Source organism: Apostichopus japonicus, chromosome 17, assembly GCF_037975245.1.
Source record: "Apostichopus japonicus isolate 1M-3 chromosome 17, ASM3797524v1, whole genome shotgun sequence".
Classification (NCBI taxonomy): Eukaryota; Metazoa; Echinodermata; class Holothuroidea; order Aspidochirotida; family Stichopodidae; genus Apostichopus; species Apostichopus japonicus.
The window spans coordinates 12,861,554-12,888,359 of record NC_092577.1 but is presented as its reverse complement, the minus strand read 5'-3'; the positions used below and the strand labels follow the sequence as shown (position 1 = coordinate 12,888,359).

Here is a 26,806-nt window from a genome sequence, read left to right as displayed (position 1 = left end):
CGCTCCGACCAGAATTCACCCGATAACCAGATGCAAATCCACCTAGCAACCGAGGTAACTTGCTTGAGGACTCCAACGAACAACCACTGATTTATTTTCATGCTTTCATCACTTTAGCCACCACTCACATGGGACCTATTCTAAGTCTGACGATACATGCGCATGTGTGAGGTCCTGAAAACATAATAAAAGTTGTTTGTCTTGCTATCCTTGTTTTCAAATTTCATGTAAATGTATTCTCGTAGACCTAGCAACCTGGTTTAACATGCTGGCGCCAAATTTGCGCTAAGCTCGCTATACGAACTCGGATATGGGCTGTGCCTTATTAGTTAGTTATTTAAATTATTAATAATGGCGTTTGAGGAAATGAACCATTTTGTGGTATGACTCCCAGGACGGAAAGTCGAGAAACTCACATGCAGTCGCGGCGGATAGCTTCCTTCGCCTATATGTCCGGGGAAAGTTTGGGACATCGTTCCTATAGACCAGGGGTGGGCAACCTGCGGGCCACATGCGGCCCTCCAGTGATTTTTTTTGCGGCCCGTGAGATGTCTCAAGAAAAAGAAAAAAATCAATCTATATTGCATCATCACCAAAAACGAGCTAGCTGCTTAGAATTTATCTGCACTTATGATGCTATCAGGTTGGTCTATTATCACCATTAATTATCAACTGGACTGTATTGACATTATGGTTTTGTGATCACAGATTAAGTACACACACCTATTGCTTGAACGTCCTCGGAATCAAAGGTTTGAAATCAGCAGAAGGCCGTTGGTTAGGTGCGCCCTGTCTTTTTTCACTCCTAAAATCTGGCCCATTCATTCAAAAGGTTGCCCACCCCTGCAATAGGCCTATATCTGAGGCCCTGGGGTCAGTGGCGTCGTGCCCATTGGGGCCCGGGGGGCACATCCCCCCCAAAAAAAAATTGTCAAAGGTGTCATAAAATTTTGTCATAATTTAAAAAAAAAAGTGTTTTCGAAATCGAAAAGTAGACTAAATATTCAATTGCTCTTTGATGGTCGTTGCGGATTTTCCACACACCTCAAATACGACATATCGGGATTAGTAATGCCATTACCTTTAAATATGTTTGTCCTAAGCTCGCATTTGATACAGTCTCAATTAACCTGGAAAATAATCACTTCGTTATCGCACGTTTTACCTTAGGTTTCGCTACTTTCACTTTTTCTGTCCATGTTTTCAAACGGCATGGCTTTTTCTTCACCCAGTCACCACTTCTCACGGGCATGGGCGGCAAGGGCGGCGGAACCGGGGGGCACGTGCCCCCCACTTTTCCCCAGGTTAAAAATGTGCCCATTTTCTACATAAAAATTGAGGTGTCTCAAGTTAGCAAGAGGCCAGGGAACCAGAATGAACACTCGGGAAGGGCCTTTTTCCGGCCATCTGAGGGGTTTGTAAAACCAAAAATTTTCTACTACGCTCCGCGCCAACCGATGGTGGCGCTCCGCTCAGATAGTCGTGCATACAACTTTGCAACTCCTGGCTACGCCTCTGACTCTTAGTGAATTTCTATGGGTCACACTCAAAGCTATTTCGAATGAAACAAATTTGTTAATATATTAACAAGAAATAAACTCTAATTCGGAAGATTCTTACATTAGCAATTAGCATGATTTCGCCTCATTTTGTCTCAAAAGAAAACTTGTTCCTTGTTTCCCAATTTGCACATTGGATATTGCAGTGCTAGTATGCATATTTTCCTTGAGAGGGGGGGGGGGGCGTTGATGGAGTGATGTGTGTACACAGATAAGATAATACAATAAGAGTTATAAAGGGTACTAAATATAAGGCTGCATCAGTCCAATCGAATTGCTGCAAAGTGCCCTTTGATGTCGGTGCCCCCCCCCCCAGATTAAAAGTGCTTCCGCCGCTCTTGATGGGCGGTGATCATGGATCAGCCAACACGAAAATGTTTCGATATCTTAAATTTTGGGCGCTTCTGGGAGACGAGGAATTGGTAAACTTAGGAATAAATGGCGATCACTTCCTTCGAGAATATTTCCCAAAATAAAAAATTGCCGGAAATTTTTATCAATTTTAGGGGTGTTGCTTTCTGCCATAATGCACGGGAAGTGCCGTTTCCTGCAATCTGAGGGGTCTGACAGAAGAAAAATTTTCGAATACAAAATATGTTAATCTAAATTGTTGTCAGTGCGAACCATGGGCGTAGCTATCTTAATGTTTGATTTTACATCACCTAGGAACACAGAAAATTATTTTCCAAAAAGTTAAGCAACCGTGTTGGCCATGCCTACAACGCTGTGAATTATAAATCATTTCGATCGATGTATTTTTAACAATATTTGAGCTAAACTGATGTTTTGACAGCTTCTATGATGTGTCAGTTAAAGAAATTTTGACCATAAGATACGGATCGCGTCTGTCTCTCGTTTCGATAACGAAGGCGTTATTTGTAACAGTCATTGTTTTCGGTGTAGCAAGATGGTTTTAATGAGTATCAAATCGCTGTAAGGGTTATTGTTGCACCGTCGTGCGAAGTAGCTTGCATGTGCTGGCATTCTGTGCATGAACCATTAAAAGCAGAGCATATGATCGCTTCTCTAAGGCGTGCACGACATAGAGTTTTGTTCCTCAATGAGCTATAAACTAAAGCGTTGACCAATTATTTGATCAATTGAAGCAGTTAATGGTTAATTACATTGCTAACAATAATTGAAGTATGTTTGCCAAAATATTGCGTGCAAATGTTATGGCTGTGACCTTTGTGTGCTTTCAAGTTGATGAACGTCCATTGTTAATTATTGCAAATATGTTTAAGATAAACCTATCTGTTTTGATGGCATATGATAAAGAAGTGTTTAGTATCTCCTGTTAAATATCACAAAATGAAAACACTTTGATAGCAATTGATATAGCTGTACATAAAGAAGACCGTCTGATCATTACCAAGGTCTTAGTTTAATGTGACTTCAATTTATATTGGAAAGTTAATGTATTGCACTTTAAGTAGCACACTAATATCTATTATGATGTCTGTGTATTCCAATTACCGATAGAAGAGAAGTTCACTGTAAAATCTAACAAGTGAGGATAACTTAAAACAAATGAGGTAACCTGCTGTATGGGGACTTTTGTGTTCAATCAACTGAAATATCTTTCTAGTTATGATCACTTCTCTTATGAACGTTATGATGGGCTACTTATTCAAGTTTGAGGAAGTAGCAAGCGACTTGCAAACCCTTCAAATACATGACTTGTTTGTCAACTAAGAACAACCAGTTAAAACTACAGATTATTTATCATTCATATCAGTATTTATCATTCATATCATACAACGCATGTAAACAAGCAAGAGCTACTGTTGTTTTTATGTTATCTTAATTATATTTACTGAAGTAGTTATAGCTCGATATTTTTACTTAGCTAAACTTAACTTTGAACTGTTGACTTAACTGAAGGTCCCATGCAGCAGGTTACCTCAGTTTGTTCATATCATTCATATCAGTATATATCATTCATATCAGTATTTATCATTTATATCATACAACGCATGTAAACAAGCAAGAGCTACCGTTGTTTTTATGTTATCTTAATTATATTCACTGCAGTAGTTATAGCTCGATATTTTTACTTAGCTAAACTTAACTTTGAACTGTTGACTTAACTGAAGGTCCCATGCAGCAGGTTACCTCAGTTTGTTCATATCATTCATATCAGTATGTATCATTCATATCGGTATTTATCATTTATATCATACAACGCATGTAAACAAGCAAGAGCTACCGTTGTTTTTATGTTATCTTAATTATATTCACTGCAGTATTTATAGCTCGATATTTCAACTTAAGTGAACTTAACTTTGAACTGTTGACTTAACTGAAGGTCCCATGCAGCAGGTTACCTCAGTTTAATCGAGTTACTTAAATTAAACATTCAAGTTATTACAAAACAGATATATACTTTTTAAATATTTTATTTAAAAAAAATATCTACAAGTAACATTTACATCCATTTGAATAAAAGAAAATAATAAATTACAGCAGTTGAAAACAGGTTGACATTTTTCTTTTATTTCTATAATGAGAAGAAAATCTACTGATAATGGAGATATACCAAGTGTATGACACCTGTCATACCAGGATATTATGTGGTTACTGTGAGGGGAGGGGGGGGGGGTTGGAAAAGTGTACAAAACATGTATTAAACTATTGTCGAACTCAGCAGGTCTAGTAAAGTTAAGGCAATGTAGGAATCTGATTCACATTAGCAAATAGTCACAACACTCGCAACTCTCCATAATAATCCCCTTCCAAATTGAAAAAGTCACAACTGCGCGAGTCCATACACAATCCAGATTGTGTATGTAAGTAGGGTTCGTGGTAAGTGGGGATCGTTTGTATTTAAGTACCATTCGTGGAGTGTTAGCTCAGTGGTTAACGCCGGTGCCTTATCATAAGGTCCCCGGTTCGAGTCACTCCAATATTAATGTATGTCGTCCTGTTACAGAGTTGTTGAAAATTGAAAATTCATAATCATGGACAATGTCCATGATTATGAATTTTCAATTTTAGCTATGGCCATCTTTATGAAAGTAAACCTTGTAATAAAATATGTTTTAGGCCACACGGCATGATTAACTAATGCTTAAAATTATTTCTATGTTCTTGTAGAAAACGTCAAGTTCGCAAAATACAATTAGTTGTGTTTTTGTAGTTACGTGAGGTCCGTAACAGACGAGGTGGTTAGGCTATTTGCTATACACTTAACTATGGAAGAACATTATTTTTTCTGTATTTTTGGAAATTCTAGAAAATACTTTCTTTTCCCCCCGCTTAACACCAGATGTGGTCTTACGGTTTATTCATAAATGGGTGTACTACTGTAGAGCCTTGTTAACATGACATTAGTTGCATGTAGCACGATATGCCAGTTTTGCGTGAATTTTTCGAAAGTGTTTTGCTGGATCTTTCGTAAAATTTGAAAGGACTGAACTTACTTTTCGTACACAATTGGTAATTTCTCTACTGATTTTCAGAGTTTTTTTACGATCTCCAGTGGATACATTTCCTTTGATCATGTATTTGAATAACTAATACCAAGTCGAGTATTCGACCCGGTATTGTCTGGTCGGAGAGTTCAACGTGAAGGACAGGGATTGTAATTATTTCGATCGAACATGCATTGACTGGATTATCTGCGCCGCCGCTGTCGGCTCGATATAAAGTACACTTGTGCCGCGAATCAGGAAGTTTTCACAAAAGGATAACAGCGTTCAAGTTTAAGCCATTCATGTCGCCAGATACATGGAGGGGGGGGGGACAAAAGTAGGATTACGTTCGCGGTTTATGATTCGACTGATCGTAAGTTGTGTTGTTATTTCGCGTAGTAGACAAAATAAACACGGGAATTGATACGCGATTTTTGCCAATAATTTAATTTTCAGTTGATATCATAGTTTCGTTTAAACGTTCATCAGGTTTTATTAAACGTTTAAACGATGTTTCGTTCGTTTACACATTTAAACGTGTAAACGGCACAGCACTAATGGACATTAAATATAAATGTAAGAGACGGACTTCGGTCAGCTTGCGGCTTTGATAAGCCAATGAGGCTTCTTCGCGAGTTCCTGCTTGCAGGAGGATCTTAAATACATACATACAATAGATACAAACAATCTATACTGCTATAGCTGTAGCAGTCTTGGGGAATCACATAGTAAAATAAGTCTGTATCACTAACAGAGAGGTGATGACTCCTCATTGTGTCAAGAATTTTGAAAACCCCACCCTGGCAGGCAGGGGACAGGGATCGGGTTTAATTATTTTGCAACTTTAGATTAATGAGCGATCCGAAGGCATGAAAGTTTGCAATGACAAGATTACAATGGATAACATGAATGTTTGTGGTCAGTTTCTTCCTATATAAAATCAATTTAGGGTGTTATTTTGTTGGCTGCTTGCGTCCAGAAAGGTTTAAAAAAATCAGAATTTCCAGTTATATGCGCATACATATAGATAACTGATTAAGCATTCATTTGAGTTCCCAAAATGACATTACAACTCACCAGGTCGTACTTTAAATTAAGAACAAAATTAGCAAATAGACTATGCCGATAAAAAATAGTTACCTAAAGTTAAAAGAAATGTATGAATGTAAGGCAAGTTGTCAATGGCAAGATTGCAAGTGGCAAGACTACACATGAATGCAAATTATTCCAATGTACAGCCTGTTCAACATATACAACAGTGTTGAAGGTTTGGACATTGTGGTTCACCTCCTTCCTATTTAGAACTAACTTGTTCTGATGTCCCTTTTTGTCTACTTGCATACAGATAATAATATACAAACAATCAGCAATACAGATCAGAGTTGCAAAAAGCTATATTTTTTTCTGAATGAAAGTTAAGCTTCTCTAAACACACAATATATGTAAATACAGTTAGAAGTTAGTTCAACTATAATTATTATAAGCTGGGCGAAAATCTCGTCTTAACTTAGAACCATTTTTCATTGTGTTCTTGTTGACGCCTTTCATGTTCCAAAGTTTGGAAATTAAGGCATGGAACATTTACAGTACTATACCACAAAGTAACTATAAACAACATTTTACTTTCCGAATAAACTCCATTGTCCGTTGTTGCCCCCTTGCATATTCTTATTTTTTTCTTCAATGACTATCATGCATTAACAGGTTCATTATTAACAGGTTCTTAAATGCTGCCGATGATGACTATTTTCTGCGTTCCTTCACTCCCACTACCACTGGTCACGTTTAATTTTCATTCTCGTATCTCTTCATTTGCATATCATATGGGATGGAGTGCCCTACAGGATGGAGTTGCTGTCATTGGTATGTTTGATAATTCTAATTTGTAACGTGACTAACACTATGTAGGCTGGGCCCTTTGGGGCTGATGTTTGGGGCCGTGCTGTAATAGCTCTCGCTGGTAAAAGCAGATTCTCTCTTTTGGGGCCCTAGTTTACTCGAAAAAGGATAATCTCCGGTAGCAACACAGAATATCGATTCTCGGCAATATAAAAACAGAAGAAGACCATCCTTGTCACATTTCACATGACTACATATTCTGGGTGCCCAGTCTTCTATTAAACAAGGAAGCAATATATATTTTATTCCTTGCATTTATAATTGTTTTTTAGATTTTAAGTTAGGACAAATAGCCACTGCTTGTTTTCACTTAAGCCCATGTTGCCCTTAAATGACCTTAATTTCTAACAAACTCAGTGCAATTTATTGACTCACTGCCCCATAGCATTTATCTAAGTTGGAACTGCTAAGTTAGCATAGTTGCAAGGTTCGTTTAACCCTTTTGACCTAAAATGCCCTTCCTTTGGCCACTTAAAATAATCAATAGGCTTTATCTATTCACTAAGGTAACTCACGAGTATGAAATTCATCCAATTTTGTACTGTTTAGATAAGGTGGTTATAAGCAGCGTCACTAACACACATGCCTGACACAGCATGATTGCATAGGTTTAATCTCTGGTAGGGAATCAAAATTTGGAAAAATAAATACATACAAGTCCTTATAAAAAGACGTTTCTTTAAGGTACAATGGCAAACACTGCAATACTGCTCTCCTGCGTTCAACAATGACCTGCATTGAAAATCAAAACCATACTGTAGTTCATTGTAATAATATAACTATATACATATGATCTTCAAATTTTCTGTACTAGCTGTGTTAGGATTACAAACAATGAACACACAAGTTTACCTTATTTAAATTTCTGTTTTTTTTTATTGTTCTGAAAATTCTTTCAGAAGACTCATATGCCATGACCGTAGTAACAACTATGCAATTAAAGAGTAAATGTATTAAATTTTCGTCATTTATGTGATTGGGGAAGGAAAGAGAGTGATGAGGTGGGGTTGAGATCGAAGCAGTTCACTTGACAGCGTATAGCAGGAATTGAGTGAGGAATTAGCCAATTACAGAAACTTCTACCAGATATAATATATAATATAATATGCCTGCAAAACTTTCAAAGATAAATTAAACTCACAAACTTCCAACGACAGTAGCTCGTTATGAATGTAAAATTTTGTGAACCCCTTTGCGATTACGAAGTAAGAGCACCATTGCTTCCAGATGTTAATCCAAAGCTTTATAAAAAAAAAAAATCCCATCAAGAGTTAAGCTACTCAGTCTTGCAAATTCTCCAAAAGCTGTAAAAAAAAGGGTCAAATCCTTGTAATCTTTGTTCATTTGTGTTGTTTAATATAAAACGATATATCTGTATTTTGTACTATCAGTTTTAGTTTCATTTTTCTAGTTCTACAAAGGCCCGGAACAATATGTTTTGATATTTACATTCTTATCAAGGATGTTATGCTTCTTTTTCACCATAACGTTAATTAAACAACATCTTGGCAAGGCAGCCTGCATCAAATATGATGTTGATACGGTGGAAACTTGAAAAGGTGTACTATAATTGGCGGGAAACTGGTAAACGTGTGTCAAATCAGCTTAAACTACTCGCAGCCATTCCCATTATTTACGCAATAACTCATCGAATACGAGAAGAATGTAACTTTTTTTTCAAGTAACCTAAACTTGTCTGGCTTAAGTTTAGACTACTATTATATGAAGTTGGATTTGACAGTGTCATAGAGAGAGATTTACCGTTATACCATCTGTTTGATGTAATGGCGCTATATACAATTGAGTACAACCAGTGAGCAATTCAAAAAGACGGTGGCGCAGCCTAAACGTGTTTGTAAATTACACTTCCATGAGAAAATAACAAATAATTCAAGTCAATGGTGCAAGAACAAGGAACGAGCATTATATAACCGGGCTTTACTAGTAGGAAAGCCAATGGTAAGATTTTATAGTTGTATAGAAGCATTCATTACATATAGTTCCATCCTCTTCCCCACGCCTAATTTTGAACCCTTACTTAACCCGAATGAAGAATTTGAAAAATAAAGAATTCATTTCGAAGTATACATTTTGTATACAAATACACATTTCGAAACCAAACACGTTCGGTCCATTTTGATCCCAAACGACAATTCATTAGTTTTTTTTCTTCCAATTTTCACTTATTTTTTTTAGTTACATGACTGGTGTTACCTTTTAATTTTATCGACATTCAAGGGAACACATTTGTCAAGTCCTTCCAATATAATTTACGTTTAGAGGACGTGCAAGCATTCATAATTTTCACACAAAGTTTTTAAAATTGAAAAGATCCTGATATGAAGAGATCAGCCCTATACATTGCAAACCTTTAAAATAAACCTGAATTTCATGTTTGCTTGTAACTCTCAGGCAAACTGGCTATGCTAAGTGTTATTCGAATATTGGATATTTCTTTAAAAAATAAGCCGTCTACTAATAAAAACCAGTTCTCTGCTACATACAGTAACATTTATTTGTCAAATATTTATTTTAAAGATTTCTTTGCTTATTTGCAACCGCAGTGCAGCAAGTTAATTATGGCTCTAATAGTAGAGCACGTATTCACCCAACCACACCCATGGTTTGGGCAGCTTCCGTGAGCAATTTAATATATTGGCCCTAATACATATACGGATGTGGCCACGGGGTCTTTTTCGTTGGACAGGACTTCTTCTGATTTAACATTTTAATGGGCATCGGGATAGTTTCGTTAGGTTTCTGGGTCTGAGGGAGTGGTGTTTAATGAGCCTTGCAGCAATACAAACGGCGGCCGAAGGAGCTTCTATATTCTCTCATGCACAATTATGGTTTGTGCTAAGGTGAGCATGTTTTTATATTCGGAAGCTCTAGACACACGGATAGGGCACTTTGGGGCTTCCTCTGTAACGTTTTAAAAATATAAACCAGTAAAGTGACAACGTACTCTTACTTTAAACTAACAACCTACTTGGTCCAGAAGTCAAAGCCCCCGAAAGGTGTAGCGTTTCAAAGACTTTTTGTTCTCTTGCATCGAATTTAAAGCACGAAAATGCTAATCCTGAGATAGAGAGCTGTAAGAGCTGGTAGAATGTTTAAACCATGTTGATTGGTATAGCGAATAATCTATTGTATTGAACGTGTGCTTCCCACTTTACTAAATATCCTGTGCTGCAGTGACATTCCTTTTGCACTGTTCTAGACACCCTGTGCTGCAGTGACATTCCTTTCCACTGTTCTAAATATCCTGTGATGTAGTGACATTCCTTTCCAGTGTTATAAACACCCTGTGCTGCATTGACTTTCCATTTCAACTGTTCTAAAAATTCTGTGCTGCAGTGACATTCCTTTCGACTGTTCTATGCATCATGTGCTGCAGTGACATTCCTTGCGCACTGTTATAAAAATTATGTGCTGGAATGACCCACATTTTGCACTGCTCTAAACACCCTGTGCTGCAGTGGCATTCCTTTCCACTGTTATAATTATCCCATGCAGCAGTGAAATTCATTGCGTACTGTTATAAACATTCTGTGCTACAGTGACATACCATTCTACTGTTCTAACATCCTGTGCTGCAGTGACTAATTTTTCTTTCCACTGTTCTAAAACCCTGTGCTGCAGTTACATACCTTTCCACTGATATAAACATCCTGAGCAGCAGTGACATTCCGTGTGCACTGTTATAAACACTCTGTGCTGCAGTGACATTCCTTTCCACTGTTATAAACAACCCGTGCAAGAGTGACATTCCTTGTGTACTGTTATAAACATTCTATGCTGCAGTGACCCACCTTTTGCACTGTTATAAGCACCCTGTGCAGCAGTGATATTACTTTTCACTGTTCTCACATCCTGTGCTGCAGTGACATACCTTTCCATTGTTCTAAACATCATGCGCTGCAGTGACATCCCTTGTGCACTGTTCTAAACACTCTGTGCTGCAGTGACATTCCTTTCCACTGTTATAAACAACCCGTTCAACATTTCTTTGCACTATTCTAAGCATCATGTGCAGCAGTGATATTCCGTGTGCACTGCCATAAACATCTGTGCTGTAGTGACAATTCATTCTTATTGTCCTAACTCCTAAACATTCTTTGCTACAGTGAAAACCCTTTTGCACTGTAATAAATATCCTCTTATGCAGTGATATTCTTTTTGCACTATATTTTAACCACCCGCGCTTAGTTTATGTCCCCTTATAACCAAGTTCACCGATCACTAAATTGTTCATAAAAATGTCATTGCTATGCCCCCAAAAATGTATTCCAAATCTGTCACATAGTTTCTTAAAACTACAGGTATGTATGTGGCTATGCTGGAATCAAAACGCACTGCTCACATTACATAAGATAATATTAGAATCATATTTGTACAAGTACTATAAGCTCTTACGGGTTTATATTATAAAAAAATATGCAACTCATTTCCATTATAGTGGGCAGCTGAGCTTTTGCGGTTTTTGCAAAGGTCGTTTCAGAAATTGTCAATCTTTATCTACGTATGACGTTAACCAGATGTAGCAATTTATCAATCCTGCATGCATGTTGTATTGTTCGAAAAAAAACTGTTTCTGAAAGCATTGCAAATCTTTGACTGAAAGTGATGAATGTTGTCTTATGTAAATACTTTTTTTGAGGGCGGTCATATTTTAGATGCTGCTTCCACCATCAGACAACCGTACAATGCACTTTAGCTATAAATGTTACCTACAGTTTTGGAATTTACAACCTTGTCTTAGAGGGTTCTTACACAATTTACATTTGGTATATTAAGCTCATACCATCTAAACCAGTGGTACTGTTATCCTCATGAACTGTAGCTTTATTGTAATAAAGCTATGAGTAAGTATACAAAAATAAAATCATTTAGCCATTAATATTTATAACAAAAACACAGTAAAGATGTGGGTCATGAAATGCTAAGAAAGGAAACTTTAAGACAACAAAACCTAAGAAAACAACATGATAGATCAGAATGGGACAGAAATGCGAAATGACTTTTCAACTATTTTTACGGCTGATAAATTTGTTTTCGAAAATATCACGTTATATGGATTGTTTTCGTTTTACTAGCTACGCTAACAAAAATATGAACATTTGTGCATAGATTTTGTTTCCCTTTGCGATAGTACATACAGTGTATATCAATATTTCATAAGTAACTACCACTTCCAGAATTCAACAGTAAATGTAAAGAAAAAAAAAAATTGGCGGAATTAACACGGTTGTGACTTTTAAAAGCCAAAACAATCGACTATTTTAATACCTTCTGTTACATCAGGATATATGGCCTTAAGTAATTTATAATTCGAAAAGATTTTAAGTTTAAAGCGTTGCTAAATGTGAGGACACGCAGGTAATAAATAGGCAGGAGAGAGTGCTTATTTCTACCAACGCTTGTTCTGGTGGCTCAGGTGTTAATTACTTCTTCTCTCACATAGCATGTTCGAGATTATTTTAAATGACTACATAAACAAAAAAGGACGGTGCAGCACCTTCAGGTGGTTTTCCTGAAAGATAATAAAAAAGAACAAAACATAAAAATAAAGTCACTTAAATTGTGAACCAGACTAACCCTACTTTCTGTGACCCAATTAGGCTGGTTTCTACGCTGTCTGAATGACTACAATGACAAGGGAAGAACTGGGAGCACCACTAGACTTAACACATAATAGTAATAAGGAGATTGCGACATTTAAATCTTGGCACGTCTGCCTTACAATCTCTCCGTCCATTTCTGGGCAGGGCATTACACTAATAAACAATAACACAACTAATCTAGTCAATTACATCTCAACCAGTTCCCCGTACACAGAACATGTTACTTATTACAGAATACATCGTTGAACAACTAATTGTGGTAACTACAGCAGCAAGAGTTCTGTTCAAAACCAATATCAACAGAGGTGAATTTAATCTTAATCAGTGCTGGTTAACACATAAAGTGGTGAATATAGAAAGAAGATACCTTAATGAATAATTAGATAATGTTACTCAAGCTCACTCGGGTGGCTTGCCTATTACACACACATATATTCAACGATAGTAAGGGCGCAGCAATCTTGCTTGTTATGAGAGGGCGCTCTATCGGAATATAATACGAAAATACTTTATACACACTTAACAAATCACCGTAAGGCACGCTTAGCCTAGACAATGAACACACGAATAACACGATTCCCTCGAATACAACAATAACAAGGCATGTGATCTTATAATAATATATTTTAAGAGTACAAAACTTAACTACGCTTTAGAAAATACTCAAACTGAACTTGCATACCATCGTGATGCATTCTCGAGAACAATAAACCTAGGCTTTCCTCACGATATCACGATAGGCTAACCCACGCTGAGAATAGGTCCACGTTGTACAAACAAAAATATCAATTGTGGGTTGAAAACTCACTAAAATTTCTCTATCCTAACATGAGCCAAAGGTTAAATATAATTTACAATAATTACCTCAATTAAGTCTTAAAAAAGCATCATCTTCGGCAATAAAACTTTACATTTCTACAGAGCGTTAAATTTGTTGGTGGTCGTTGTAATGATAATGTGTAATGGGTACAGCAACGAACGCCGAAAAGGACAAATGAACAACCAACGCATGGCTCCCTGTGCGATGCACTACATAAAGCTGAGTATTAATTTGTGCGTTATCATCTGTGCATGTTATCACTTCATATTACAACATCATAAGCACATATACCTTAATTTATTGGATGACATCTGAATGAACTACATTAAAATTGTTCATCCACTTGTAATGTAATGAATACTGTTTCAAGGATCAGATCAAACAAAATAATACTACTAATAATAATTATGGTGAAAATCACTCCCGTAACCTGAACTAACATTTTATGTTAACCATCGGCCTCTAAATAAAGTATGCAATAATTTACCATTACTCTGCAAGTTGTGCATTATTTTTCAATAAAACGGAAATGAAATGTAGAAATATCATCTTGACAAAAGTAAAAGCATTTGCAGAAAAACAAGCGAAAATGATCAAGGGGTATTGAAAGCACAAAGAATGTAACGTTTCTCAAACTGATTCCTTGGTTAAACGTGATTGTTTCATTCACCTATTAAACGGAAAAAATACATCAATATTTGGTATCATATGTAATAATTTTGTGATTTTGTACCGCATGCTATTGTTATAATGTGTTCATTAGAGTTAATACTTATATTGTTTTATAGTCCTGCATTAACACACTGACAACGGTTTGTTGCAGTTTTTGCTTTCAATTTATTGTTGGTTTACAGTTCACATATTTGTATTCTCCAAAAGTGTGATAAAGAAGGTAAAGATTTGTTATTTCACATTAAATAAGACTAAGAGTACTAGAAGTAAAGAAAAGCAAATATGTGGTTATCTGTACCAGAAGTAAGAAGCCAGTTCCAAATTAATTCGAATGGGATATTAACAGCATAACATTCAGCATAAATGATACTTTATTTGCAAATTCCACATCCCCTCCTCCCGCTGCTCAGTAAGCTACACGCGGCTTGATTTTTGCTTTTAAACAAGACAACCAATTCATGACCGGGCGTTGTATTGTGAGACTAGCTATCAACCAAAATCACCACACAGTCGCTTAGTTCTATACCCAAACAAACTAAGTACCAGCCCGTAAAGAACTAAACGGACTGAGGCTAGTATACGCCAGTGTCAGGCTGGGTGTCTGCAATTACCATCTGCTTACAAAATAGGTGTTAAACCGTGTTATTCAATGGCCTAATACATGGCATAAAGGTGTGCTCCTTACGGTATATCGTAACAGTATCATTACAGTCGTGTGTATACCATTGCAAACAATATGTACATTCGTAAGCCGCTGTTAACATTTTTAAGGCTGCTTTCAGCCTGATTTGTCTTGATTATTCAAAGTGACACAGGAATTTCTAATGGAGGAGCTTTGATAGACAGAAAAGTAGCTGACGTGTTCAAACCTCCTAAAGTGGCAGCTGCAAATACGGTAAATCTGTTACACAAAATTGTTATTATTATTATTTTATTATATTATATTATATTATATTATATCATATTATATTATATTATATTATATAACATATATATATATATATATATATCTATATATATATATAAACATATATATATATATATATATACATATATATATATATATATATATATATATATCCAAGAGCAATATACGGTTAACGCATTTGAAATGACTTTCTAATTTGACAAGATTAAAAAATTGAGATCAAATGCTGCATTGAAAGCCACCCGTCGTTTAATTTGTAATCCATAAGCTCTTGCGGACTTCGCGCACATTTGTGGTCGCTTAAGCGTCGTAAATATAATTGCTAATTATTATTATTATTATTATTATTATTATTATTATTATTATTATTATTATTATTATCATTATCATTATTATTATTATCATTATCATCATCATCATCATCATCATCATCATCATCATCATCATCATCATCATCATCATCATCATCATCATCATCATCATCATCATCATCATCATCATCATCATCATCATCATCATCATCATCATCATCATCATCATCATCATCATCATCATCATTATTATCATTATTATTATTATTATTATTATTATTATTATTACTTAGCAATACGTGCAATTTCTCTGGTCAACTATATATTATAAGCCAACATGAAAGTCCCTACAGTCTCTTCTGCTCACAACCTGAAAGCACCAAGGACATTTTAGTATTTACATGATTCTATGCAGGTATATAACTTCTGGACAGTAACATGATATGTTTGCTTTAATTTACTCAACTATGAGTTTAAGGCCTAATGACACTCACTTACCAAGTTCGGACAAACCTTTGTAGGGAAAACGACACAATCAACCTACTACTCTTGCTTACATCTCATCCTTTGATGACTGTGACGGAATGTATACGTTATGAAACATATCGGAATCTCACATCATAAGGTGAGATCTGTTATCCTACATAAACTACTAATCACTGTGCAACATTAACATTCAACTGATAACTGAATGCACAGACTTATAGGGAAGTATTACACACACGTAGGTGTGTTTACGAAGAGAGAGAGGGATAGGGAGGGGGGCCAGGGTTGCTTTTCATGGCATTTTTTTAGGGACAGCTATGAAACTATCAGATTGGAGCACTAAAATAATACAAGCAAGAAAAAAGTTTGTTATATGCCTCTGAGATATTAAAAGTTGCATAAAACACTCCACTTGCTCAAGTCATTACAGGCGACAACAAATTTTCAAAGTTGGTTCTTAATTCAGGAGTATAGTACACACTACTCTGGTTGCCATAACATGTCTCTGTTTTGAAAAGTACACGAGTAAAATAATACGAGTAAAATCAAATTCAATTTAAAAGTTGAATGCACAGTGTATGTATGCAGACGTACATAATGATCTGGCTTTTTGCCGTACAAAATAAAGCGCCCTCATCTTTTTCAAGGCGTCACTGCTTAAAGACAGGGCGATACAATGTGTCAATATTGTTCCTATTTCAATTTCCATGGATGTAAATGAAACATAATACCTCCCATTATTTGCTGCAATTTGACGCAGTCCGACGACCAGATTGTTCAACAACATTTACGTTGCCAGTCGTGTGCTTATTTAAACTTAAAATCTTGGACACAAAGTGCTAGGTGATGATTTAGTTCATTCTGCTCATCATGATAGCTATACAAATTCAAGGAAACCGTTTTAAATATATGTTATCTGCATTGATATATCGCAGAATAGACTTACTATATCGTCGTTCACTTGGAATGTAACCCTAGCACGAGATATTACCGAATTAAAGAACGTTCACCAGCTTCTTCATTTAATGATCAACGACAGGAGTAACACCTGTCGGTACAAACCTACCGTAGGTATCCAAGAATTGTTAAGTTGCAGTTTATTGTTCAAACCTATGTAAGTTGTGGAAAGAAAACATTGATAAGGAGAGGGGTTAAATTGAAAAGAAGAACAATAGATTTATCAATCAGGGATTTAATCCTTGACAGGGACTGATGAGATTTAAATATCAATTGAAGGGATTAAAAGCTTAACAAAAGCATAGTTAATCCTTCTAAATAACACATCAAAATTTACTGAGTTATTCTTAATTTTGTATTCTTACATGTAACGTGCTATACGGCTCAAATAAACTACCAAATTTATTGTAATATTATAATGCTTTGAGTGGAACTGTAAAACAAAGAGTTCTTGCATAACAAATAATAAAGGACTGTACCGTTTGAGCAGGAAGGTCAATAAATAGATTTTGTTCTAAGTAGTCTTCCTGTTCATTGGCGTAGGAAGGTACTTTTGAGTGGGGGGCTGAAGACTGATGGCCGGCCTGGGGAGGGGTCTAAGGGGAGGGGGTGTCCCCCTCCCCTTTGGACTTATTTTGCATTTCCAGGTGGCCTCATATGCAATTTGGTGCAATATGGCACACTTCAACACCCACTCCATTTTGTAAAAAAAATTGCATTTTCACCTGGCCTTAGATGCAATTTGGTGCTCCAAATGAGATTTTTTTTCTCATTTGGAAATGAAAAAGGGGTTTTCTGACTTGCGGAGCGGGGGGCGGAATGATACTTTCGCCCCACCATATTTTTCACTGGGGGGGGGGGCTGGCGCCCCCCCCCCCAGCCCCCCGGTTCCTACGTCCTTGTTCCTGTTGGAAAGAAACAGTGAAAAACACCTGTCAATGTGACAGGAAGACATCAATAAGATGAGAGTTGATGTCACATGTTATTCCAGAAATACTTTAAATGTGTCATTCTTGTAGAGATAAGCTTGTTCAAAGAAAGTACTATTATACATACTTTTGCATCACGAGACCTAAAAATTGCCTTATTTAGCCAAAGAAAAGGGGACCCTCCCTTAGGTTTCAGAAAATATCCCCTCACCAATACAAACACATTTAGCAATTTTCCTCAAGGGACCTAGCAGAGAAATGGTACCAAAACTCAGTTGATACATTATCACTCTTATCTTGTCGAAGTTCCTGTCAAAACAGCCAAGTAGTAATAAGTTCACACATTCTAAACAGGAAAGATCATTGTGGTAAAAATATCAAACTGTCCAACTCTTTTTTTGAAAAAAAAAAACATACAATAGGTGATGTCTAGCTGTGGAACGTGGTCTTAATTATTTACTCATCTTTTATTTGAAAATATAAACTGTGTCTGTTCCAATGATTTGGCTATATGCCACTGAAGAACCAGATGTGGAACCTTTGAAAATATATAAAGGAACGGAAACTACTTACATATAAACTTGTTAATGGGGACTACACCTGCAAAGATTTACAGTACACTTCTCCGTGCTCACCTATACCTTCATTTCTTGGCCATTCTGTATGCTTTAAACCTATGTCACTAAGTTGAAAGAGTTTTACTCAAACACAGCTCTGTTGACCATTCTGCCATGCAATATCAGTTATTTGCATGGTATAAATAACAGATATGATGCCATTCATTATTGGCACTAACAACAGAAAATTATTAAATGTTTTTATATATGTTTACCTCATCACCTCATTAATGAAATTAGAAGTTGATGCTTTAGTCATGTCAGGCATTGCCTTAGCGTTAGGCCACATTGAATAGAAGTCACACATTGTTAGTATGTATAGTCATCCTGCAGCTGTCACTGGCAGAAGACAGCATTTAGGTTATAATTTTTTAAAAAAAAACATTTACAAGTTGCATGCTTTGCCTTTACTGTTGTCCTATTCCATTGCTTCAGTCTGTACTCAGATCTATATAAAAAATAGTGGGATATCTGATCGAAACAGGTTGGATTTAGGCCAATTACTTATACCTTGCATACATGAAAACGTTACTTAAACCATAGTGTACCATATATTCACAATCGCTTAAACCACTAACCCAGAAAGTGGTTGTATATGTCTATATTGATGGTTGCTCTGCAGTTATGCCAAAGTGTGGCTTAAAGGTATGTTGCGTTGGCCCTAAATATGCCAGATTTTCACTTTGGTCAAATTCTTAAAGTATGTTTGTTACTACCCTGGAAGAAATTCACCTCACTGGGACATTCAATCATCTCGTGTCATCATTTAGAAACTTTTGGAAAACTTGCGACCATGAAAGTGGCCAAAATTTAGGGCCTATACAGACTACTTTTGAAATTGTAAATGTTTAATTTGTCCAGACAGAGTGACTTTAACTAAACTTAACCTTCGCTGCATGATGTGGACAACTTGTACAATTTGATCAGCTTGAGAATCTACCTGTTTACATAACCCAGTTACAGTTGCTATGGAGACCTGTTCGTAGGTCTACAAGACAACAACGCTTTGACATCCTGTTGAACATACCTTATTACATCAACGTTGATAGTTTTTCCATAGAATCTAGACATAATCTCTTCTCTGGTTCATCTATGCTAAGATAAGCACCTTCAAAGAGATAAGAAAATCATGATCAAGGAGAATAGGATTTTTGTTTTGCCCCCCCCCCCCCCCGTAAAAACACACACAAATATATGGGCTGCAGAATTGGTAGGTCTAGCTGAAGTGCCACTAAAATTGAATTACAACTCTTTATTAGTGTTTGTAATGGCATATTCCTATCACTGTGCGATAATCACTGTGCAAATAGAGGATAAGCGTTTCCCACATGTAAACTAACATAGGCGTAAGATGAAAATCATCTTACCTACTAAACGGCCTGGGCTTTCCACGGGAATAGGGTATCCTATACTGTAAGTTACAGACATTACCTCAGATGCCACTAGTATGTGCTGCCTCGATTTGAGCGAGTGGAGAAGCCATAGATAGCAAAACTTTCGTTCAATTTCGTAAGCAAGAGTTCTATTTTCAGCAAGTCTGAAAGACTGGCTTTGTCTCCGGTAGACCAAATGTACTGGTAAATCCAGTATAATTTGTTTATAGGGGGACCTAGGACAGTATGTACTGAATATGGGATATATGCGTCAGTTTGTACTGCTACACCGGTATTGACCCTTTGGGACTCATCAGGAATATATGTATTTAATTTTAAAGTGACTTTGTTTGTTTATGTTGTCGATGTACACAGAATCAACTCTATTAGGCTTTCTTTTGAGTAAAAATAATTCGTACATAGTAAAGAAAATCAAACAATAAAGGAAACACAACCATTTATTTTCATTTTGTCATGATGGTGTGACTCACTTCATAATTGCCATAAAACATTGAAAAACGTCTCAAAGTTTTCATCTACAGGTAGAGATAAATTAAATGGGTATCAGCTGTAACTCTAACCTAGTCTGACCAGTGAGCTATTACTTATACATCTTAGTTGACTAACTTTCTTAACAAGAAAAATATTTTCCCCCTGTTAAGCAGTGGTGGGGTGCATATTGCACGTGCATGCAGCCTGGCTCTCCACCAGTAGGTCAGAGAAATCACCAGCTTGGCTCTAGGACATTATACTTGTTGAAATCAGATTTCTAATTTGGACAAATTCTAAGTGATAGATCGTGCTTGATATTACCCATTATCATATGAAATTTGCCTCAAGTTTTCAAAATGACGTAATCATGACACAGATGACTGACTTTTATTTCATTTCATTGTATTTATTAAAATCAGTCAACATTGTTTGTTCTACAATATTTCATAATTCTTTGCACTTTTAACATTTCAGTTACTTATTACCATCTCTTATCTTTGTTTTGTCTTTATTTACAATTATATCTCTTTCTCTCTACAAGTTTGAACCCAAGGCCCATCATCCTGTTGCATGTTCACCTGACGTCACTGGCAGGGTTAACTTTGAGCCAATCAAATCTACAAACCGAGTGCCGATGAAAACGCTTCACTTCGACAATGTTACCAGCCCTAACTTTACCAAAGTTACTCTTATAAATCCCAAACTGCGATATGGTTTATGTGACAGAATTATCATCCGAATCGAAGCCATGGATACTCTTAACCGACCAAAGCTATACGGTGAAGACTTCTTTAGGATAAAGCTGTTCTCGAGAGTTCCTTATGCGGCAGTTGTCGCGGATATGTTCGTCGATTACCGAAATGGTACTTATCTGGCGTCATTCCCTTTGCTATGGGAAGGTTTGATGTACATCGAGGTATTACTGGTTCACCCAGCGGAGGCGATCCCAATGTTCATTCCTTCTATACACGGTGAACGATCTTACGCCCATAATTACGTGGGAGAATTTGAGATGATAGATGATGCTGGGGTGAAGCGGGCAGAAAATGTCACATGCTTTGAAAAACCTCCAAAGGTTTGTTTAAATGTAATCTTTTAACAGTTAAGCAAAACAACTTCTCACCCTGTGTACTAATACGAACACGTAAACCCTTTAGATAAACTACACGTTTACGTTCATTGCAGGCATTCATGTATGCCTAGCCTACTTTGCATACAAGAATCCTGCAACAATTGTTAGACATGACTTAAAAGTTATCCATATAATCATTTTGCGAAAGAAAAGTATTGATGCATGCATGTAAACAAGTGGCTACCTATGCAAAGTCGAATCTGGTTATTTCGGTTACCAACAGACCATCGACAAGTTAGGATGAGTTATAAATAACTGTCGCAGCAAACCAGCTACACCCATTAATTAATCTTTTCTTTGTTTCTGAATTTGGCTACAACATATCAACCCCAAACTTTGCGCCCTAAATGACTTTAATGTTCTTGTTTGTTTCTTATACATTTGTTTTTCGTCAGTCAACTTTCTGTAACTTCAGTGATCCAGACGTATATTCACCATTTTACTGCAATGTTCCGAAAGATAAAAACATAACGTGCAGACACTGGGTAGCCTTCCACAAAGATACAAAAGCGTTATTATCTGCTCTTATGTCTGAAATTGATGAGACTGGAATGAAAATTCTTGAAGTGTAAGTATGGATAGAAAACCTCACCTCTTAAGCCTATGCTGAGTTTTATTCTGATTCCTTCTTGTGGGGTGAAGAGGATGGGTGGAGAGAGAGTCGTGAGAGGAGAGAGTGGAGTGGCGACGAGATGAATTATAGGTATGGCGTGTTTTTATTTGTTAAGGAAAGTTATTCTTTCTTCACATAATGTTGTTCTTCATGAAGTGAGCGGATGGATGGATAGATGAATGACCACTATTATCATCATTATTGGATTTTCTTCTTATATCTTCGTGTAATTAAATATTTTCGGCGTTTCATATTCATATTGTAATGTTCTTCTATTTTTTCTGTAGAACACGCAAAGTTATTCAACATGGCCTTGGACCAATACTTGTCAACGATGAAATCGACAGCCAAAGACAAACACCTGGATATGTTCCTATAGAAAGTCTCCCTTACTGTAAAGCATCTGGTCCACCGCCTGCTTATCCAAACGGATTTTTCTTCGAGGAAACTTGGCATCCATTCAATTGTAAAATAGCAACGTTTACTCACAATGAAACACGTTATTGCCTCCATGGTAAAATGCTCCGAATTTACGGAGATTCTACGGCTCGACAGTTATATTCAAATTTAAAGGCGAGACTGTTATGTGATGAGCAGAAACTACAACCACCTAGAGATGACAACAAGCGTGAATTACTCTGTGAACGAGAAGATTTAACTCTATATTTTCACTTCCATGGAATTCCTAACGGAGGAACAAAGCGAATACATAATCACTACGCTGCCAACGAAATAGACAACATAACCGGAGGAGCTAATCAAGTCATGTTATTATCTTATTGGACACATTTTGCTATATCCGGAGAACGTTACTACGAAAAAAGACTTAGAGGTGTTCAAGAGGCAATTAATCGTTTGAGAAAGCGATCACCTGGATTAAAACTTATTGTCAAAGGCACAAATGCTAGGGACTACGTTAACCCAGGAATTATGTTAGTATCTAGTGATTGGCACACGCAAAGACAAGAGATGAAATTAAGAGAAATTTTTAAAGATGATGCAACACTTGGTTATGTCAATGCCTGGGATATCACTCGAGCCCAATCCTCTCCTGCACTTACGCATCCACGGTTTCCAATCATTGATAATTTAGTCAATTTGCTTTTGACTTATGTTTGTCTGGACTAAAGTATTATTTGACTTAAATTATATTCCCGAATCCTTTCTGACATGTACCTTTAGAATGTTTAAAATTTCTGAAATTCCTTGCAATTTGACGTTCCATTTTCAAACATTTCTAGAACGATATCTGAGCAGTGTTGTATATTCGGTTGTAGAGTAGTAGAGGCGTCATCCCTAGTGAAATTCAGTTGTTCTAAATTCGATACCAAGTCTTTGACAAGACTGGAGCCGAATTCAGTGCAGTCTTACACAAATTAATGTAACATAATAGTACACAAACAAAATGGAAGAAAAGGAACTATAGTTCTTTAGTCGCCGATGGTCCAAACTGTACACATAGTCAAGTGATGGGGTGGGGGGAATTTCAGATTCTTTTTTTCATTTGAATAGGAACGCCCGCTAAGAAAGGCAACACAGTGCGCTGAAGAGAGATGTATACCCTAAATTGACGACAAAATTGTTCGTTTACAGTCTTAAAATCTGGACCTTGCAACTTATTTGTTAACAGTTTCCTCTTTTGTTTTATTACTATTATTATTCTTCCTCTTCTTTTTCTTTTTACGACATTTCAGTTTAAAGTGTCTTTTGAAGATTGTGTTTATAAATTACGACTAATTATTCATCACAGCGTAGAAAATAACAGGGCGCGTGGAACGTCATTTTAAAATGTATTCTATTATTACACATTTCTCTAATTCATTTCGGATATCTCAAATTCATTTCCAGATATCTATAACTCAGTTTCAGATATTTCTAATTCATTTCCAGATATCTATAATTCCTTACCAGATATCAGTAATTAAAATATATTTGAGATATCCAAATTTCGTTACGGCTTGATTTTTCCCGATGCGTTATCAATTGTTTTGTTTTGTGGTCATGCGGCATTGACTGGTCAGTCTGTCAGTAGGATAAACTATTGTTGGTCTCCATTGGTCGGGTTCGCGAGTTGTGTGATCGGGTGATTCCCCCCTGATGTGGTATGTAGTTTCTGAGTTAAGGGCCTTTTGACAATTGCGGTGTGGCCCTAGCGTGGCAACCTAACCTCATTTGAAGCAAATACGATTTGCTAAATTTTACAGGTATCACAACAATAAAACCAATAAGTAGTTACTGAAATTGTAATCACACTGCCTATGAGCCTATTGTGTATTGTCTCATATATCTATATATCACTGCTGAATAAACTTCTAAAACATTTGACAAATCAACTTTAAGCATATTAGTGTGGTATTAAAGATCTGTTGTATTGGCCCAAAATTTAGCAAGCTAATATTCTGAAATAGGTTGGATGATAATAAAATATGATACTTATAAAGAAACTATAATCCAAACGGATTACTCTCATGCGGTTACTTGTATTGAAATAATTTCATATACGTATTACACTGAGAGGGTGATACGCCCTCCATGCTTAGGCAGGATGTATTCCTTGGCAATACATTGCTCCTTGAGAGGAAATTGACAAGTGACAGTGTGCTTGGGATTGGTTTTGGGGGAGGGGGGTGGGGTACTTTGTCAATTTTGTCAGTAACTTTAGGATTTTCTTTTCTTTTTGGAACTTTGGACTAATATTAGCCTTGCATGTGGAGTAACATACAAAGATGCGAGTTAATATTGTTGATGAGAGACATATTTATATTCTAACCAGGATGCAATAATAGTATCATCAAAAGTCGGATTACTGAAGTAATGTTCGCTTTCTTGGAAGAATTTATCCCACCAAGAGCATAACCTGAGAAGTCAGAATAGTAGCTTGAATCACGGCATGAATATCAATGTTTTCATGTGAATGACCTTTTGTTTGCTTTTACGAAATTTTCCCGTCACAAGAATAATCCAACATGCATAAGCTAAATATAAATAACAACACATCATCTGCTGACCTTAAATGAGTTTTTACTTGCTCCAAAATTGTGTTGATCGTTTACACATACTACACTCATTTATCATGCATATAGCTATAGATAAGCTTATTGTATACATTATAGGGAAACAGATTCCAAAATTTGATTTGATGAAGTTCAGTATCTCGGAATCTTTTGTTTACTACCGATTATACCTTATTGGACTCCTTCGAGACTAAAGGTGTTCGTTGTAACAAATCTTGGGGAAGAAATGTTGATGAATATTGACATATTGCTCTTATTTATGAGTGCAGGCCACAGTTCTTCATTTTACCTGCAGGGACAACGAAGATCAGGGGACTTGCACTCCTCATGGAGAATAAAACTGTTAACAACAATCATGATTAAACACACTAATGATGCATGAAAATTAAACAAATGCCAGCTCGGTAATTAATGGCTCAGAATAGCAGTGATGATCATTTAATTCTGAGTACATTGCTGGGGCTTCCCAAGCCATACATTTCTGCGTAGCGTTGTTTGCCCTTGTTATAACTGACATGATTCGACTGGCATATTTTGGAATAGTTTGCATCATAATTTTAGCTCACCAAATGTGACTTCAACATACTTTTAGCTATGAATAGGTGAACCTGTCAATCGAAATTATCTGACACCTTATTCATGAACCAAAATAATCATGCATCCCACCTAGACTGACAAATGTTAGTGAACAAAGCGTTGAATAACCAAATTCTTTGCCACATGTGTAATATTTCAGGATCGACTAGCGGGGGTTAGTAGCGGTGAGGGATATGTGTTGGAAGTACATTTACTTTTTCAAACAGATAATTATGTAAATTTTTACATGTGTAATATTTCAGGGTCGGCTAGAGGATTGGCGGTGTTGAGGGATTTGTGTTGCAAACACATTTTACTTTTTTTAACACATAATTATGTGAATTTCCGTAGGCGTATCATTTCGTTATTTCATGACGTGGTCAGCCAAGAATGTGTGTCCCGTGAAGCAATCCCCTGATTTGTTCCCTGATCTGTTTAAAAACAATAGGAAGTCCAGGCTCAGAAACAATTATCTTTGACAGGGAACAATATTTTTTCTGGAGAAAATTACAAACAAATATCTTCTTAAGTTTTTGAAAAATAGGCAGTGAAAGTTTTTACATGTCATACCAACATACATTTAAAACAAACAGGTGTAATGGAATTGTTAGAAACTTTTGGATAATGTATTGCTTTGTTTTCTTTCAAATCTGCGTCCCATGTTTCCTACAGAATTGAAGTTCACAGCCTCCTCCAGATCAACGAATGCCACGGTGAATGTGTACAGGTCACATAACTGACGTCTGGTACCATGTTTGGACCAGAAAGGGAAAATGACCCAAATAGTACATTGATATTTTTTTATTCTCTATCTTTAAATTTTTATATATTTTTCAGTTGAGTTGGACAATTCACCGGACAAAAGGAACACAGCTTAAGACACTGAAAACATAGCCGGCTACTCCAGTCCGCAAATTTCGACTTGAAGCTGATGTATGAACACAATCAATTCATTGTACATCTTGTAATAGACGCTTGAATCTCGTCATTTGTACACATTGACGAGGTTACATTGCGACAGCACACACGGAAATTAGGATACTTCTTAAGACTGTTGGTCAACACAATCGTACCAAATACTGAATACCGGTTAAATTTAATTATGTGCACGGATATCTTAACATTTATTCGGTAACTATATTTTGCAAAAGGGTGCAGCACAGTGATTATGACGTATTATTATTATTACTCTGTTATTCTCATGTTAACTTTGAACAGAATACTCCCTTCCAACGTTCAATTTTATAATGAAACTACAGACATTTGTTAATCAATAACTGATTGTATCATTGTAATAACAATATAATAATAACATGTGTGGATAATTACCAAACTAATATATAATACACATTTATATCACTAATTGTCTTGAAGAGAGGGAAAACTGAACC

The 26,806-nt window shown here is 36.3% G+C and overlaps 1 protein-coding gene and 1 long non-coding RNA gene across 2 annotated transcripts; one reads left to right on the top strand and one right to left on the bottom strand.

Annotated features, from left to right (window-relative positions):
* Positions 1-5,821: 5,821 nt before the first annotated feature.
* Positions 5,822-23,886, top strand: LOC139984939 (NXPE family member 3-like). The gene is made up of 5 exons (XM_071999088.1): positions 5,822-6,835; positions 14,795-14,882; positions 20,622-21,155; positions 21,608-21,780; positions 22,113-23,886. The coding sequence occupies exons 1-5, from the start codon at positions 6,801-6,803 to the stop codon at positions 22,951-22,953; spliced, it is 1,671 nt and encodes a 556-aa protein (XP_071855189.1). The 5' UTR covers positions 5,822-6,800; the 3' UTR covers positions 22,954-23,886.
* LOC139984940 (uncharacterized) lies at positions 6,761-14,880 on the bottom strand. Its single transcript, XR_011799236.1, has 3 exons — positions 13,360-14,880; positions 8,013-12,404; positions 6,761-7,603 (listed from the first exon to the last, which is right to left on the bottom strand). It is a non-coding gene; the product is annotated as an uncharacterized lncRNA (long non-coding RNA).
* Positions 23,887-26,806: the final 2,920 nt, after the last annotated feature.

Excerpts from the sequence above, each read along its gene's own strand:
- LOC139984939 (XM_071999088.1), top strand. The coding sequence starts at position 6,801 with ATGGAGTGCCCTACAGGATGGAGTTGCTGTCATTG. Across the intron at positions 21,156-21,607 it reads GCTTTGAAAAACCTCCAAAG|TCAACTTTCTGTAACTTCAG; the intron begins GTTTGTTTAAAT and ends GTTTTTCGTCAG. Across the intron at positions 21,781-22,112 it reads GGAATGAAAATTCTTGAAGT|AACACGCAAAGTTATTCAAC; the intron begins GTAAGTATGGAT and ends TTTTTTCTGTAG.